This window comes from Zea mays, chromosome 3 (genome assembly GCF_902167145.1).
Source record: "Zea mays cultivar B73 chromosome 3, Zm-B73-REFERENCE-NAM-5.0, whole genome shotgun sequence".
Lineage (NCBI taxonomy): Eukaryota > Viridiplantae > Streptophyta > Magnoliopsida > Poales > Poaceae > Zea > Zea mays.
In genome coordinates, this window is record NC_050098.1 from 72,426,495 (window position 1) to 72,439,691 (window position 13,197).

Genomic DNA, 13,197 nt, shown 5'->3' on the forward strand with positions numbered 1-13,197 from the left:
CACAGCCTGTGACGTCGATGATCAGGGGGCAGTAACGAGGAGCACAGACACACCAACTTCTTCTACGGAAGGCCAGTGTCCTTGGCGTCTCTTGTCGATCGAGACGAAGCGAGGCGGAGAACAATGGCACGAGGAGGATCGATGGCTAATGATTGAAACTGGATCAACTTCCAGGGCACGATGGAGGGCGCATACGGTGAGGCTGGCGACCACAGACTGGCTGAAAGCGTGCTGGGACTGCAGGGCATCGAAGCCAACATCATGAAGGAGCTCCAAGAATGGAGAGAAGACACGACATGGCAAAGACTAATGGCGTGGGTGAGGAGAGTTGGGACCGAGACAGAGCTAGAGGAGCCTAGCAAGTAGTGCCCCATGGTGGCGCAGCACGCAGCATAGGGAAGAGGTCCTGGCGTCTGTAACACCCCTGGTGTTTATCGTCTGCTCGAACACGAGTGCGGACTTTAACACGTGATAGCGGTGAATAACAGTCTCTTTGTCTTAATCTGTTTCGTTTGTCGCGAGTTCGACATCATTTTTATTTATCTGGGTTCTTCCGAAATTTTCGCGATGTTCGGAATATAGTTGTTCCGAAAATCGGTGCGTCCGGTGATTATTTAAAATACATCGCTCGCGTGAATATGAATTTGGAAGCTCGATCCACCGTTACGATCCATTTCCCAAATAAATGTATTATAACTCAACGACTAAAATACTCAGTGCAAAATAATTAGGATCGCGCGTTATCTGAGAGAAATTTTACGCGAGGTGGATAATCATGAGTATTTAGTGGTAAATCGTTCAAAGCAGATAAAGATAATTAGAGCCGAACTCAAATAATTGCTAATCGGTTTGACTTCAATGAAATCAGTTGTAAATTAAAATATCAAAGTCGAAATTGTCTTAATCACGACTGATTGCATCTCGCCCTGATCCAAACGTTCGGATATAAAAATAACTGGTTAAAGATTCATAAGACTCCGAGAATTGTTTCACGTTATCTTCCTCTCTCATGTGCTAGCATTGATTTTTGTTCTGCGTTTGTTCCTATCCCCTACAGTCGCTGGATATTTTCCCTTAGGTCCCGTTTGTTTCATTGGAATTGAATTCCATTTTAATAATTATAATTTAGACAAACTAATTAAGTTCATATATTTATATATGTAATATATTTGTATATTATCCTAAATCATTTGAGATAGTTATATACTATATTTATGATATAGCGAAGCAAGTAGAAGAGTGTGCTATAAGTTGTATATTGGAAAAATAGCATGTAAATATATAGAATCAATTTACATCTCTCAATCAATGAATTTGAGATATGCTTATATGATAACTTTGGAAAGAGGTGGAATGTCACATAAGATTCCAATTTCTCAAAATGAAAGTAAAGGAACGGGACCTCAGCAATTGAGCCGATCTGTCGTCCTCATCCTCTCTCGCATAAAAAAAAAATCTGGCCGCCGATGTGCTTGGACTCGCCAGCCGCTGCTGCTAAGGATTGTTTTTACGCGCGCTCTTATCCTCTCCACGCCGCTCTGCACCTGGGATCTTTCCACCGCTCCAGCCTGTCGATCCCATCTCCCTGGGATTTTTACCCGTTGCGCTTGCCGTCTTGATTTTCCCCACGCACGCTCTGGTTTCTGATTTATATCAGCTCGTCTTCCACCTCCGTCTGTCGTACCCGTGTGGTTGAGCTCGGCTTCGAGCTCCCATCCCCCATGCGCCGTCCGTCACCTCGTCCTCGGCGCGCGCCTCTGCTTCCTGGTAGCCGCGCCCAGCTTCCTCTCTTCCGCGCGCCCCCTGCTTCTCCTTGGCCGGGGCTTCATCCTCTCCCTGCTCGCCATGGCTGGTCGAGCTTTTTTCCAGCCACGAAGCTCCCATGGCCGCCGAGCTCAGCCTTTGCTCCTCCCTGCGTCGCGCGCCTGGCTTGCTCTCCAGCTCCCGTGCACGCCCGGATCCTCTTCCTCCCAGGGGCTCGGCCGCATCTCCATCTCCCAGCAAGCGCCCTACCGAAGCCCTCCCATGGCGTTGTTCCTCCCTGGTGCCGAGTCTCTCTCTGCCAATCGCCCATGGCGCCCAGCCGCTTGGCCTTCCTGGTACTCGCTCTCCCTCAGTGCCCTGTCCCTTGTACGACGCCCTTCCTGCTCCAGTTTGTATTTTTTTATAGCTGGCCGTTGTTCACCTCGCCGTCATCGACCTCCCCTCGCCCTCATCCTCTGCAGGGCCAGCCCTGAGGGTGTGCAGGGTATGCCACCGCTCAGGGCCCCCAATATCCGTAGGACCCCGTATACCTAGATAATGTCCAAATACATATATGTTACAGGTAAATCTCTATTCTCGTTTTTTGTTATGTCTCTGATTTTTTGGCAATTATCTCTTCGAGGTCGTGCAACATTTTGCTAATGACGAATACTAAATATTAATTGATGCGGGAAGGTCGGAAGGTGTTGTACATATGTGCTTGTGGCGTTGCTCAATTCTAGCCTACCGGAGGGTCCACCCTGATAACCTACGTTGTTTAATCCAAGTTTAGTTTGCTGAAATTTGTTTCCAGAAAATTTGCTCTAATGTATTTAAATTTGGTTTACTGTGCATTTTAAGGTTTAGGCTAGTTTGACAAATTAAAAGTAAAAAACTCGCTCTCAAAGCAAATATAGAGTTATATTACATAATATGTATAATTTTATAACTCATAAAATATTGTAACAGTCTCCAGTCATATCATTTTAAAAAAAAATGTGTAAATCATCAACTTCTTTTATTTTTCAGATATCATTTAAAGTTGAAAAATAGCAGAATCAAACTTTCGTATAGGACCTCTATGTAGATTTTCGCTTAGGGCCCCCAAAATGTCAGGACCGGCCCTGATCCTCTGGCTGCCGCCCCTCCCTATTCTTGGTGGTCGAGTCTTCTCCCATGGATGCTGGCCGTCGCTGCCCTCCCTGGTGCTCGACAAAATGGGTGACCTACCTCATTCTCGACCTTGCTGTGGTGGTCGGTCACGCCATGGTCGTGGATGCTCTACATTCTCGCTATCGCGTCTTTAATTGCCGTTGGAAAGGAAGGTTTCAGGTTTCGGAGCTGATGAAGTAAGCGAAGCTCGAACGACGCTCTCTAGGTGTCCGTCGGATTTCCGATGCCAGACGTCGTCCTCTCTGTTCCGTGTCTCCCTGCATCTTCATCGATGTAGCATCGGTCGTCAACCTCGCCGTGGCAGCTCTCAAACTAGGAGTGTTGGTGCAAAACCGTCGTCACCCCGTCATTGCAGGTCGCTGCGCTATCGTTTGCTTATGTTTCATCATCTGCGCCATGGCACTTGCTATTGTCCCTAGTTTAATTCTATGTGTGGTTAATGGTCGAAGTCTAGATTGCAAATGCCAATTTTAATGAAGGGTATGTGTAGGCATATATGTGATGAGCTGTCGAATTAATGATATGTAAGATAGGTCTAGTGTTTCTATCGGCTAGTTGTCATATTCGACTAGAATTATGTGAGCCAATTATATGGATACAATGATGACTTGCTTTAGAAATTGTCGTGTCGATGTTCAGCATCAGTGAAATGTCATAGATGGGTCGTCGGTCATTTAGATTAATAACCTTGTTTAGGTAATCAAGTAAAATCTGATTGTGCTTGAGCTGAATTTTTGCTACACGCATCCTCATTATTGTGGTAATAGTTGAGTGAAGCAAATCATGTTTTCTGTGAATGTGTGATATATAAAAGTTGTAGATAATTTCTTTATCTTGCTGGTGTAAAATAATCATGGCCATAGGTCTAGTAGTTTAAAAGATATGATTTTCTTAAGTCCAGTTTCAGAATCTGTCCAAAATTCTGTACAGGTTTCGAAAATTGGATTGTTTGGCTAAACTAAACTGAGAATCAGCCCTTAGTAATTATAGAAGAATTGTAGTACTTTTCTTAAGCTTTCCAACAAATTTTGGATCACCCTTTTTGGTGATCTATAAGTTAAGTTACAGCTGTTTGAAGTGGGATCTCTGAATCTGTCCAAATTTGGACAGCAGAGCCTTTCTCATGTCTTTTGACTTTGATATGTATTGAATTAACATGTGATGTTTATAAATGAATTGTAAACAATTCTATTAGCTTTCTAAAAATTTCTAGGATCACCTGATTTGGATGCCTGAAACTCTAGTTATGGATTTTTTAAGTAAGTAGTCGAATTCTGTCCAAATCTGGATAAAAATTACGTTTAGTACAGTTTGACCTTTCTAAAGGTCGAATCTTATTATGATGATAATACAAAAGTTATAGAGGACTTTATAAGCTTTACATAAAGTCCTAGTTTACTATTTTTGGATGCATATCTTGTGAGTTATGAGCTAAACAAATAGTTGCTGTTCTGCTGTCCAAATTCAGCAAATATGAAATGATTGCTTGGAATTTCTTTTGTGTGGGTAACTAGATTTGGTTAGTTCTTGTCTTGATTAATAAAGTCTTGTAGTTGCATATGGTTATTTCTTTTCTTTCTCAATGCTCTACTTGTTAGAATATTTAGTGTGCTACTTTGTTTAATTGGTATGCTATACGAGGTAGCTTAGAGATAGTTGTTTAGAAAGTAATAAATTGTATCTATCTATATTTTAGTCCTAAATGTCTAGTATTGATGAGTCTAAATTTTGCTAGATTTTCAGTGTTATGATCTAGCTAAAGAAAGTATAGGAATTATGTATGGTTTATTATTCTGATGTTTGAATTAGGTCTGATTAAAACTGGAAGATCCTGATTGTTGTGTTAGAACGTCATAGGTATCTATTGTTTCCCTATAAGAGTTTTAATGCATGCTTTAAGTGTTTAATCCTCGTCCATATAGTATTATGTTGTAGTATGTTATTCCTCTGTATGTTCATTCATGTGCATTATGCATATCATTTAGGTACGTTAAGTGATCACGTGATGCGGAAGATCAGAGCCAAGTCATTCCCAAGATGATGCAGAGAGTGGGCATCTCCGCAAGACGATGTCGTCAGTCGGACCAACCTAAAGATGGATAATCTGAACGAGTGCCAAGACAAAGTGTGACGGAACCTCCCAAGTCATTAGGCCCGCCTACAGTTGTCCTTGTCCAACGGACCTCGGACAACCCTGTAAATGCACATAATCACTTGACAAGTTCGATATCTGTATCCTTTACCTTTCCCAAGAGTGTTTCACCCGTCACGCAGATATTACAACACATCGGAGGAACGAATAAGCGGAAGCAAATTACAATAACTTATCTTACATTCATTAAAATATAGAAAGAGTGTTATGATTACATCACCAGGATATAAGAGTGCATAAGTATTATTATTACAACCATGGGAGGCAAAAACCCCTCCCACATAAAAGTATATTGTTTTTCAAAAGGAAAGACCACGTCCTTCTGCAACCACGTTACTGTTGAGGTTCGTCCTTGGGCACCACATCCTTGGGCACCACCTTAGTGCAAAAACAGCAGAAGTCTGTTGTTTCATCACCTACAACAACATGGGTTTGAAAACCCTGAGTACGAAGTGTACTTTTGCAAGTCTTACCCGTCAAAATAAAAGACTCTCAAGGATATGCTGGCTTAAGGGAGTCAAGGTAAGGCTTAATCAAGAATCAAGACTCTGTTTTGCAAAATGCTTACTAATAGTGGATCCTTAAAAATCCAGTTTTATTAGCAAATTAAGTTATTACCTGTCACTAGAGTTCTTTCTACACTAGTTCAAGCACATGGCCTATACTAGCCATCCTTTTATCGGCCCTTCTTGTTCACTGGAATGCTACGTGTAAGTCAGTGACCTAGTCTTCATGTCCGAGAAGTAACGGCGATCTGAATCGATTAATACTCAGCTGAGGATCTCCAATCACACGACATATGTAGCACTTAACCCTTGCATATGTCAACTCGCCACCGGGTTTCTTAAGACCAGACCGGGTTCACGCCAACCGAGAGCACAGATACACCATTGTCCAGCCTCTTGCCATGGAGGGTACACGCTACTCTCGCCATCTCTCCACTCCCATTGCGTGTTGGCCTTTCTGGTATTAGTCTGCCCGAGGTAAAGCTTACCCATGACGAGGCATGTGACCAATTAAAGGGTCCTCGGTCATCAGGCCTACATCGACAAGGTCCTTAACCGACTCAGATAGAGACACTACACCGGGACTCTCTTCTCATGCAAGTCACCCGCCCGGTCTCAGCTTTATCATTTAAAACCCAAAGTTTGGTACCTGGCAGAGGTACATCCTTTCCGATGTTGAACCCATCATGGCCATGATGGATCCACCATCAAGTTTTATTTTTGAAAACATCCCATCCATTGTGAAGCATCACCTTTTTAAAACAAAACATTTGCTTTTCTAAAGCAGGACTAAGCATAAGAAAATCCTTTTAAGAAAAACAGGTAATCAAGGAATGATAAATAGTTCTAAGGGAGGCAATGCATCAATTGGTTTAACACCCAACTCCTATCACCTAATGCATCATTCAAGTGATAAAGAGTTTGAAATATCAAGGAGGTGGCAAATGCACCGGGGCTTGCCTTGAGTTGTAGGAGAGTCGGGCTCTGTTCCATAGATGTCAAAGTAAAAACAGTTCCCGGCAGGTGGATTCCCAGGTGGTGGTGTAGTTCCTTCTTCTTCAACCACTATTTTGTGACACCCCAGGTGTCAATTTCGCGTTATGTCGGGAGATTTATCCTAATCTCGGATCCTCAGTAAAAATTTCTATTTCTCGATCGTGTCTATCTCTGATTATCCAGATTATTCATTCACGTTTCACCAAATTCGGAGTTATTCAGTCTCACTGAAGGCCGAATTCGGAGCCTATTAAAACTTTTATTTCTCGGCACGAATGCGAACTCGATAATCAATCTCGATTTATAAATCTCGTCTAAAGCTCATTTAATCAAACGCTCGACAATTGCTAGTCGAGCTGTGTCTAAATCCGATTCCTCGACCTTCGGTCTATGTCTGACTATTTTATCCGAGTCCGTATTCTCAAACGAAATACTCAGTATGTCGCCCTCTAATAAATTCTTATCCGACTCGGCTTAATACCTCTATGTCCGATCCGATTTCAAAAATCAACCTCGGTGATGATTTTTAGATGTCGCAATTTATCTCTTTCAATCATAAATCTGAAAGCTAGTCATATCTTAAGATGATTTATTCTCGAATCATGCGTAGGGAATTATTTTCGAGTGAAATCAAATCAGACTCTCGGCCAAATTAATCGCTCAATCGTCCATTCGTCTGAACTCTATTTCGCTCTGTTCTCCGTTGAGACGAATTCCGCAGGAGCATTTTGTTGCGGAAAATAATTTGGCGCAGCCCGATTACGTGTTTTGGGCCAAGCCCATTCAAGCCCAATAGGCCCACTAAGAAACCCTAACCCTAGCACATGCCTATAAATAGGATCCCTCTCCCCTTGCACTTGGTTATTTTGCACTCCCACCCCTCTAAATTTTTCAGCCGCCACTCTCTTCCTCCTCCTCCCACGCACAGCAGCAGGGCACCCTTTCTTCCTCCCTGCTCCACGGCAGCAAGCATGGGGCTTGGCTCCTCTCTCCCATGGCACCTCCTCTTCTCTAGGGCACCGCATCTCCCAGCCAGCGCCTGTTCATCTTCCTTCCCACTGCTCCTTCCCTGGTGCAGGCACAGGGAGCAGTCCCCATGGCCGACGCCTCTGCTTGGCCAGCAGCCATGGACGCCCAGGCCCCGACGCCCCTGCGTGCGTTCCTCCATGGCGCCTGCTACTTCTCCCCCATGGGCTGCTTATCTAGCTAGTCCCTCTCCTTCCCCACAACAGCAGCAGCTCCCATGGATGGCGCCCTAATTTCCAGCTCCCTCCCATGGCGCCCCTGCTCCTCTTCGCTCTACTGCGCAGCGCCCTCCCCCTGCTCACTGTGCGGCGCAGGAGCTTCTCCGTGAACACACACCTCTTCTCCCTTCTTCTCCCTGGGATGCGCAACCCATCCTCCTCTCTTCCCCCACAAAACAGCGAGCCCCATTCCTCGCTGTTTTCTGTGGTGCTCGCCGGCTGTTCGACAAAATGCGCAGCAAGCCGCACGCTGCAGCAGCACCGTTCTTCGCCTTGCGTCGTCGTCGAGCTTCGCCACTCTCCTCCCCATGACCAGCAGCCCTCGCCCACTCTACCCTCCCCCAAAACAGCAAGCCCCCAGCAGCCCTGAATTCCCTCCGTGTCGCTTGCATCGACTCGATCTGCGCAGTCCCGATGCATGTTGTCAAACTCCGCGGCCGTCAATGCTTCGCCTTGCGCTTGCGTACTCGACGGATCGCAGCAGTGAGCCATGTCCTTCACTTCATTTCGGTCTCCCGTGCGCGGCGACGCGTTCATCTTCACGCCACGTGTGCAGCAACCATGACTGAGGTTTGATATGGTGAGCCGATGGGTTATTTTGTTGTTGGATCGGATATATATATATATATATATATATATATATATATATATATATATATATATATATATATATATATATATATATATATATATACGATAATTCTTTTGTACGTCGTAGGGATTGGTCGTTGATGTATTAATTGTTATTAAAATGCTCCGTCGTAAACTAGTGTGTTAGTTACGGCAAAAAAATTAATAAAGCGTAAAGCATGCTTGGTAATCTTCGCAGCCGGCTAATGAGTTAGTCTATGTTAAATATAGTTTTTGTATTCATCGTGGTGTAAGATAGAGTGGGTCGAAAATATAAATTATGTGACATGTGATTCGTGTTTTAAAGACGAGATGTGCGAATGATCGGTTAGTGTTTCACTTGTCTAGTCGATAAACGTTGTCATAAATAATTGTGCTAAAATTGGTCATGAGAATGCAGTGGGGACACGTATGCGTGTGTGTGCCGTGGTGTATTATAGTGGTGGCGGCGTAAGATATTTGATTGAGGTGTGCGGGTATATACCGTAATGTGGTTATATTCGCGGCGAGGAAAGATGTATGCATTGGGTAACACGACACTTAGGTCGTTGTTGTATAATCAAATAAAGGATGTATTATTGGGCTTGAGTCAAAATGTGGGGTACTAGTGGTACGCTAGGCAGGCGGTGTCCAAATAAATTAACCGGTTGATGTGGTAGTTGTCGTGCGTGATTTATTGTTAGTGAGTAGTGGGATTACGAGTTATGTAAGGATTATGTTAGAAACTAGTATGCGGCGTGTAACTGTGTTCGTGTGGTGAATAGTAGGTCAGTAGGAATTGTTGGTGTCAGTAGAAAATGTAGTCTTATGGAGTTTTACGCCATGTGTAAATGCCTCCATGATAGACCCCTAAAAATGTGCTATTTAGGTGACTTATGTGTTAACTAATTCAAGTTGAGCAATGGTTGAAAAACACTGATCAATCTGCTCCAACCCATGTTTTTGAGTTGCGATGTCAAAAATAGTTTGCTAAGTTTTATACTATGTTGGCTAACTTCTGTTAAGAAAGAGTCGATTGCGATAAGTGATTACTATATACATATTGTGTCTCGGAGTGCTATAATAATGGATTAGCAAACTTGTTAGATGGTTTTGGGTTAAGTTCGTGGTCACGATGAATTGCTTGTTGTAGTCTAAATGCGTATGGGCATGGTCGCGAGTAAAAATTAATAGTGCTCATGTGGTATCTAAGATAAAATGCGAACTAGTGGGTGAAAAGCGCTTCAATATACATATATGTCGTGTTTGATGATTGTGGTGAATGCGTTGATTAATTGTGTATGGTAGTTCTCACGCACGAAATAACTTGTATAAAAATTAGTAAGTCTACTTGTTAGTTCTCCTTTGATAAATTTAACTCTAAGAAATGGTAAAGTGCTAGAATAATTCAAGTCTCTAGAACGCGGCAATTCTTGAATTATATAGAAGCTGGAATTTATTGATTGCTGTTTTGGGCTGCACGCATTGTTTTCGTTGTGCTATTTGTTTAATACACCAAATCATGTTTTCTGTAGAAAAGCCATATAGAAAAGTTGTAGATAACTTTATTATCTTACTTGTATTAAAACTTGACAGCCATAAGTCTAATCGTTTAGAAGTTATGCTTTTTACAAATTCAGTAACTGAATCTGTCCAAATTCTGTATAGATTTCAGAAACTGCATTGTTTGCTTAAGTTAATTTTACAATCTATTCATGGTCGTTATAAGAAAGTTGTAGATGCTTTTCTTATTTTACTTGTGTTAAAATTTCATAACCATAGGCCTGACAGTTTAGGAGTTATGAATTTTGCAAACTGGTTGCTGTGTTCTGTCCACTGTCAGAACATATTTCGAAAACTGTAATGTTTGATTTGATTAAACCTGGAATCACTTATTGGTGATTATAAAAGTTATGTATTGTTTTTGCCAAGCTTTCCAAAAAGTCTTGGATCACTCTTTTTGGTGGTCTGAAAATTTAGTTATGGATGTTTAAAGTCTGAAGACTGAATCTGTCCAATTCTGGACAGCAAAGCCTTCTAGTGTCTTTTATCCTTAATTGCATATTGAATTACCATGAGATGTTTATAAATGATATGTAGACAATTTCATTATCTTTCCAGAAAGTGTAGGATCAATTTGTTTGGATGTCTGAATCTTTAGTTGTGAATTTTTGAAGTTGCAAGTCTGAATCTGCCCAAATCTGGACAGTGCTGTTGTATTAGCACGTTTTGGCCTTGCTAAGTGCTGAATCATGTTGTAATGACAATACCAAAGTTGTAGAGCACTTTTTAAGCTTTCAGAAAGTTCTAGTTTGCTATTTTTGGATTAATATTTGAAGAGTTATGGTTAAAACGAGTGACTGCTGTGCTGCTGTCCTAAAATTCTGCAAGTGCTTAATTGATTGTTGAGTTGACCCTTTTGGCTAAAAAAGCTTAGTTAGCACTTAACGGACATAGACTTGTAATGGCTAAGCTTGAGATAACATGTATGTCATGTTTTATATGTTCTTTCCCTAGTTGATTGTGATATAGGAATTCCATAGACATTGATACATATGCCCTCTGTTAAACTTGTGCTAGGATGCTTTTGTGTGATAAATAGAAGAACTAGTGAAAAGCCGTAGCAGGTTAAATAAATGCTCGTACTTATGGGGTCGTATTTGTGTTGCGTAAATATACAAAATGTTTGTCATCTTTTAGTGGTGTTAATGTTGTGCGCTCAATGATATGTAGTAGCTAACACTAGTGTGTGTGGTTGCTTATGATGTCTCGCTACTTAGTGTTTAATTCGCTAACATGTACTTAAAGTATCTTGTGCTATTTCATTATATTCATACATATGCATCTTGCATCTCATTTAGGACCGAGAGAGGATGATCGTGCAAGTGATGTGGTGTCACCCACAAGATGCAGTCGGTGGACGACCCAAGGAAGGATGGACATAACCAGTGGATGCTCGCCAAGCGAGTACACCCCCCAACAAACACTATCTAAGTGTTAAATTAAAGGCACCGGTTTTATGCATAACCGTTATATATGTTATTTTACTACACTTAATGTTTGTAGGCTTGTACTGTGCACTTAAGTGTAGGAGTTGCCTGAAACCCTAGTTGCATGAAATCAGGATTCCTTTTGAGATGGATACTAGTATGCTAGGTCGAGTAGCTGCTTTACTAATTAGGGATCTCGATAGAAGTCGAGTGATTTTTCCAGCACTCACGTGAGGTCAGGAATTGATTGTATCCATTTTATATCGGAATGATGATGGTCTGTTGACGACGGTCCATGGGGATGCGTTGTCTCAGAGACAGAAATTGGAATAAGGATTAAGGTGTGGTACCGTGTGTCAAGCGTTTGAACGTACTAAACATATGCCGAGAAATATGGTAAATCGGTAAGCCTAGTACCTGAGTGAACCTGCCCGCAGACTTTGCCCCTCACGCGACCTAAGACGTGGTCTCCCATTCCGGTTATGGTGGGTACAAGTGCGATCACTGCACGACGGCAGTCGGGGTCAGTGAGGCATTGTACGCCAAGGTGGTGAGCCCTGATCTGTTGACGGGGAATCGATGGGGACGGTTGATGTGTGTGGGGACGGAGTGCCTCGCCAAGTCGTGTGTTTAGGTTTACCTTGCAAGGTTTAAAAACTCGATTCGAATCGTCTGCTTCTCGCAGCTAATGAGACTGCTTGATCCATGCTGCTACATTGAGTAATAAGTGGAAATGAGGTGACTGGCAAAAGATGTTGGTTGATAAAAATGTTTGATACCATGTATGATTAGCTAGGTACACATCTAGTTAAAAAGGATCATACTAAAACTTGAAAAGCTAAAACATGATTTTAGACTCAGCTAGTGCTTTTGGCAAACCAAACCCCTCAGCCAAACAGCTACATGTCTAGAGGTAGAGGAGTAGACTCCTCACACCGGGTAAGTCTAGCTGAGTATTAGTATACTCAGCCTTGCTTGTGGCATAATTTTTGCAGGTACTCCTTAGGATGATTGGTTGCTGGTGTGACTTGGCCTCCATCGCTTCCACCGGGATAGACGGTCGAGTGGGTTACTGCTTCCGCAGGAGAGGGCCAGGAGGAGTAGCGTGGCCAGGCTTCACCATGTTACTCGGTTTTCTCCGTTAGTTATTTTTGCTGCATTAAAATTTATGGCTATTATTTCTAAAACTCCGATAATGTAATCACTAATGATACTTCCTTAATTTATGGTATTATGCTTTATTGTATTTCTCTGTGCCTCACCTTCGGGTGAGCTAGTGGTATTCGATCCTGGATAAGTGGCTTTATCGGACTAGATCCGAGGGACTGACGAATTATTCCAGTTTAAGTGTGTTGCTGCCTTTAAGGGTGCGACTTGGGCACTTAAGCTGGAATAATTCGGGCGGTTCCGCTACATATTTCTTCTTCGTTCTCTATACATAACCATATATAACCATGAATGCGCATGTGATGCTTTTGAAATGCAATGACAATAAGGGTTTATCAAGTTATGTCTTGAATACAATTTTCCTTCACAGTGCACTAGGGAGACTATGGTTTTCTAGGTCAATACCTTAGTAGGGTTGCACAGTTTTACCCTAAGGAGCTAGGGTTTTGGGTTTAGGAATCAAACAATGTCCAAAGCAAGTCAAACTTCACTCATAGGATCTAAATATAATATTAGGCTTATCTAAAAAGTTTGGTGATTTTTGGAGTCACCAAGTATTTTCTAAAATTCCAAAGGTATAGGTTTAAGCTCTTTTAAATACTACATAATTTCTTGTT

At 42.2% G+C, this 13,197-nt stretch overlaps 1 protein-coding gene across 2 annotated transcripts; it reads left to right on the top strand.

Moving 5' to 3' along the window:
- The first annotated feature begins 1,288 nt into the window (after nucleotides 1-1,288).
- Nucleotides 1,289-5,254, top strand: LOC100383178 (uncharacterized). Of its 2 annotated transcripts, XR_002267890.3 has the most exons (2): nucleotides 1,289-3,271; nucleotides 4,902-5,254. XR_002267890.3 is itself a non-coding variant. In NM_001175843.1 (1 exon segment), a coding segment is annotated over 1 exon segment (516 nt). In that variant the 5' UTR covers nucleotides 1,687-1,721; the 3' UTR covers nucleotides 2,238-3,533.
- Nucleotides 5,255-13,197: the final 7,943 nt, after the last annotated feature.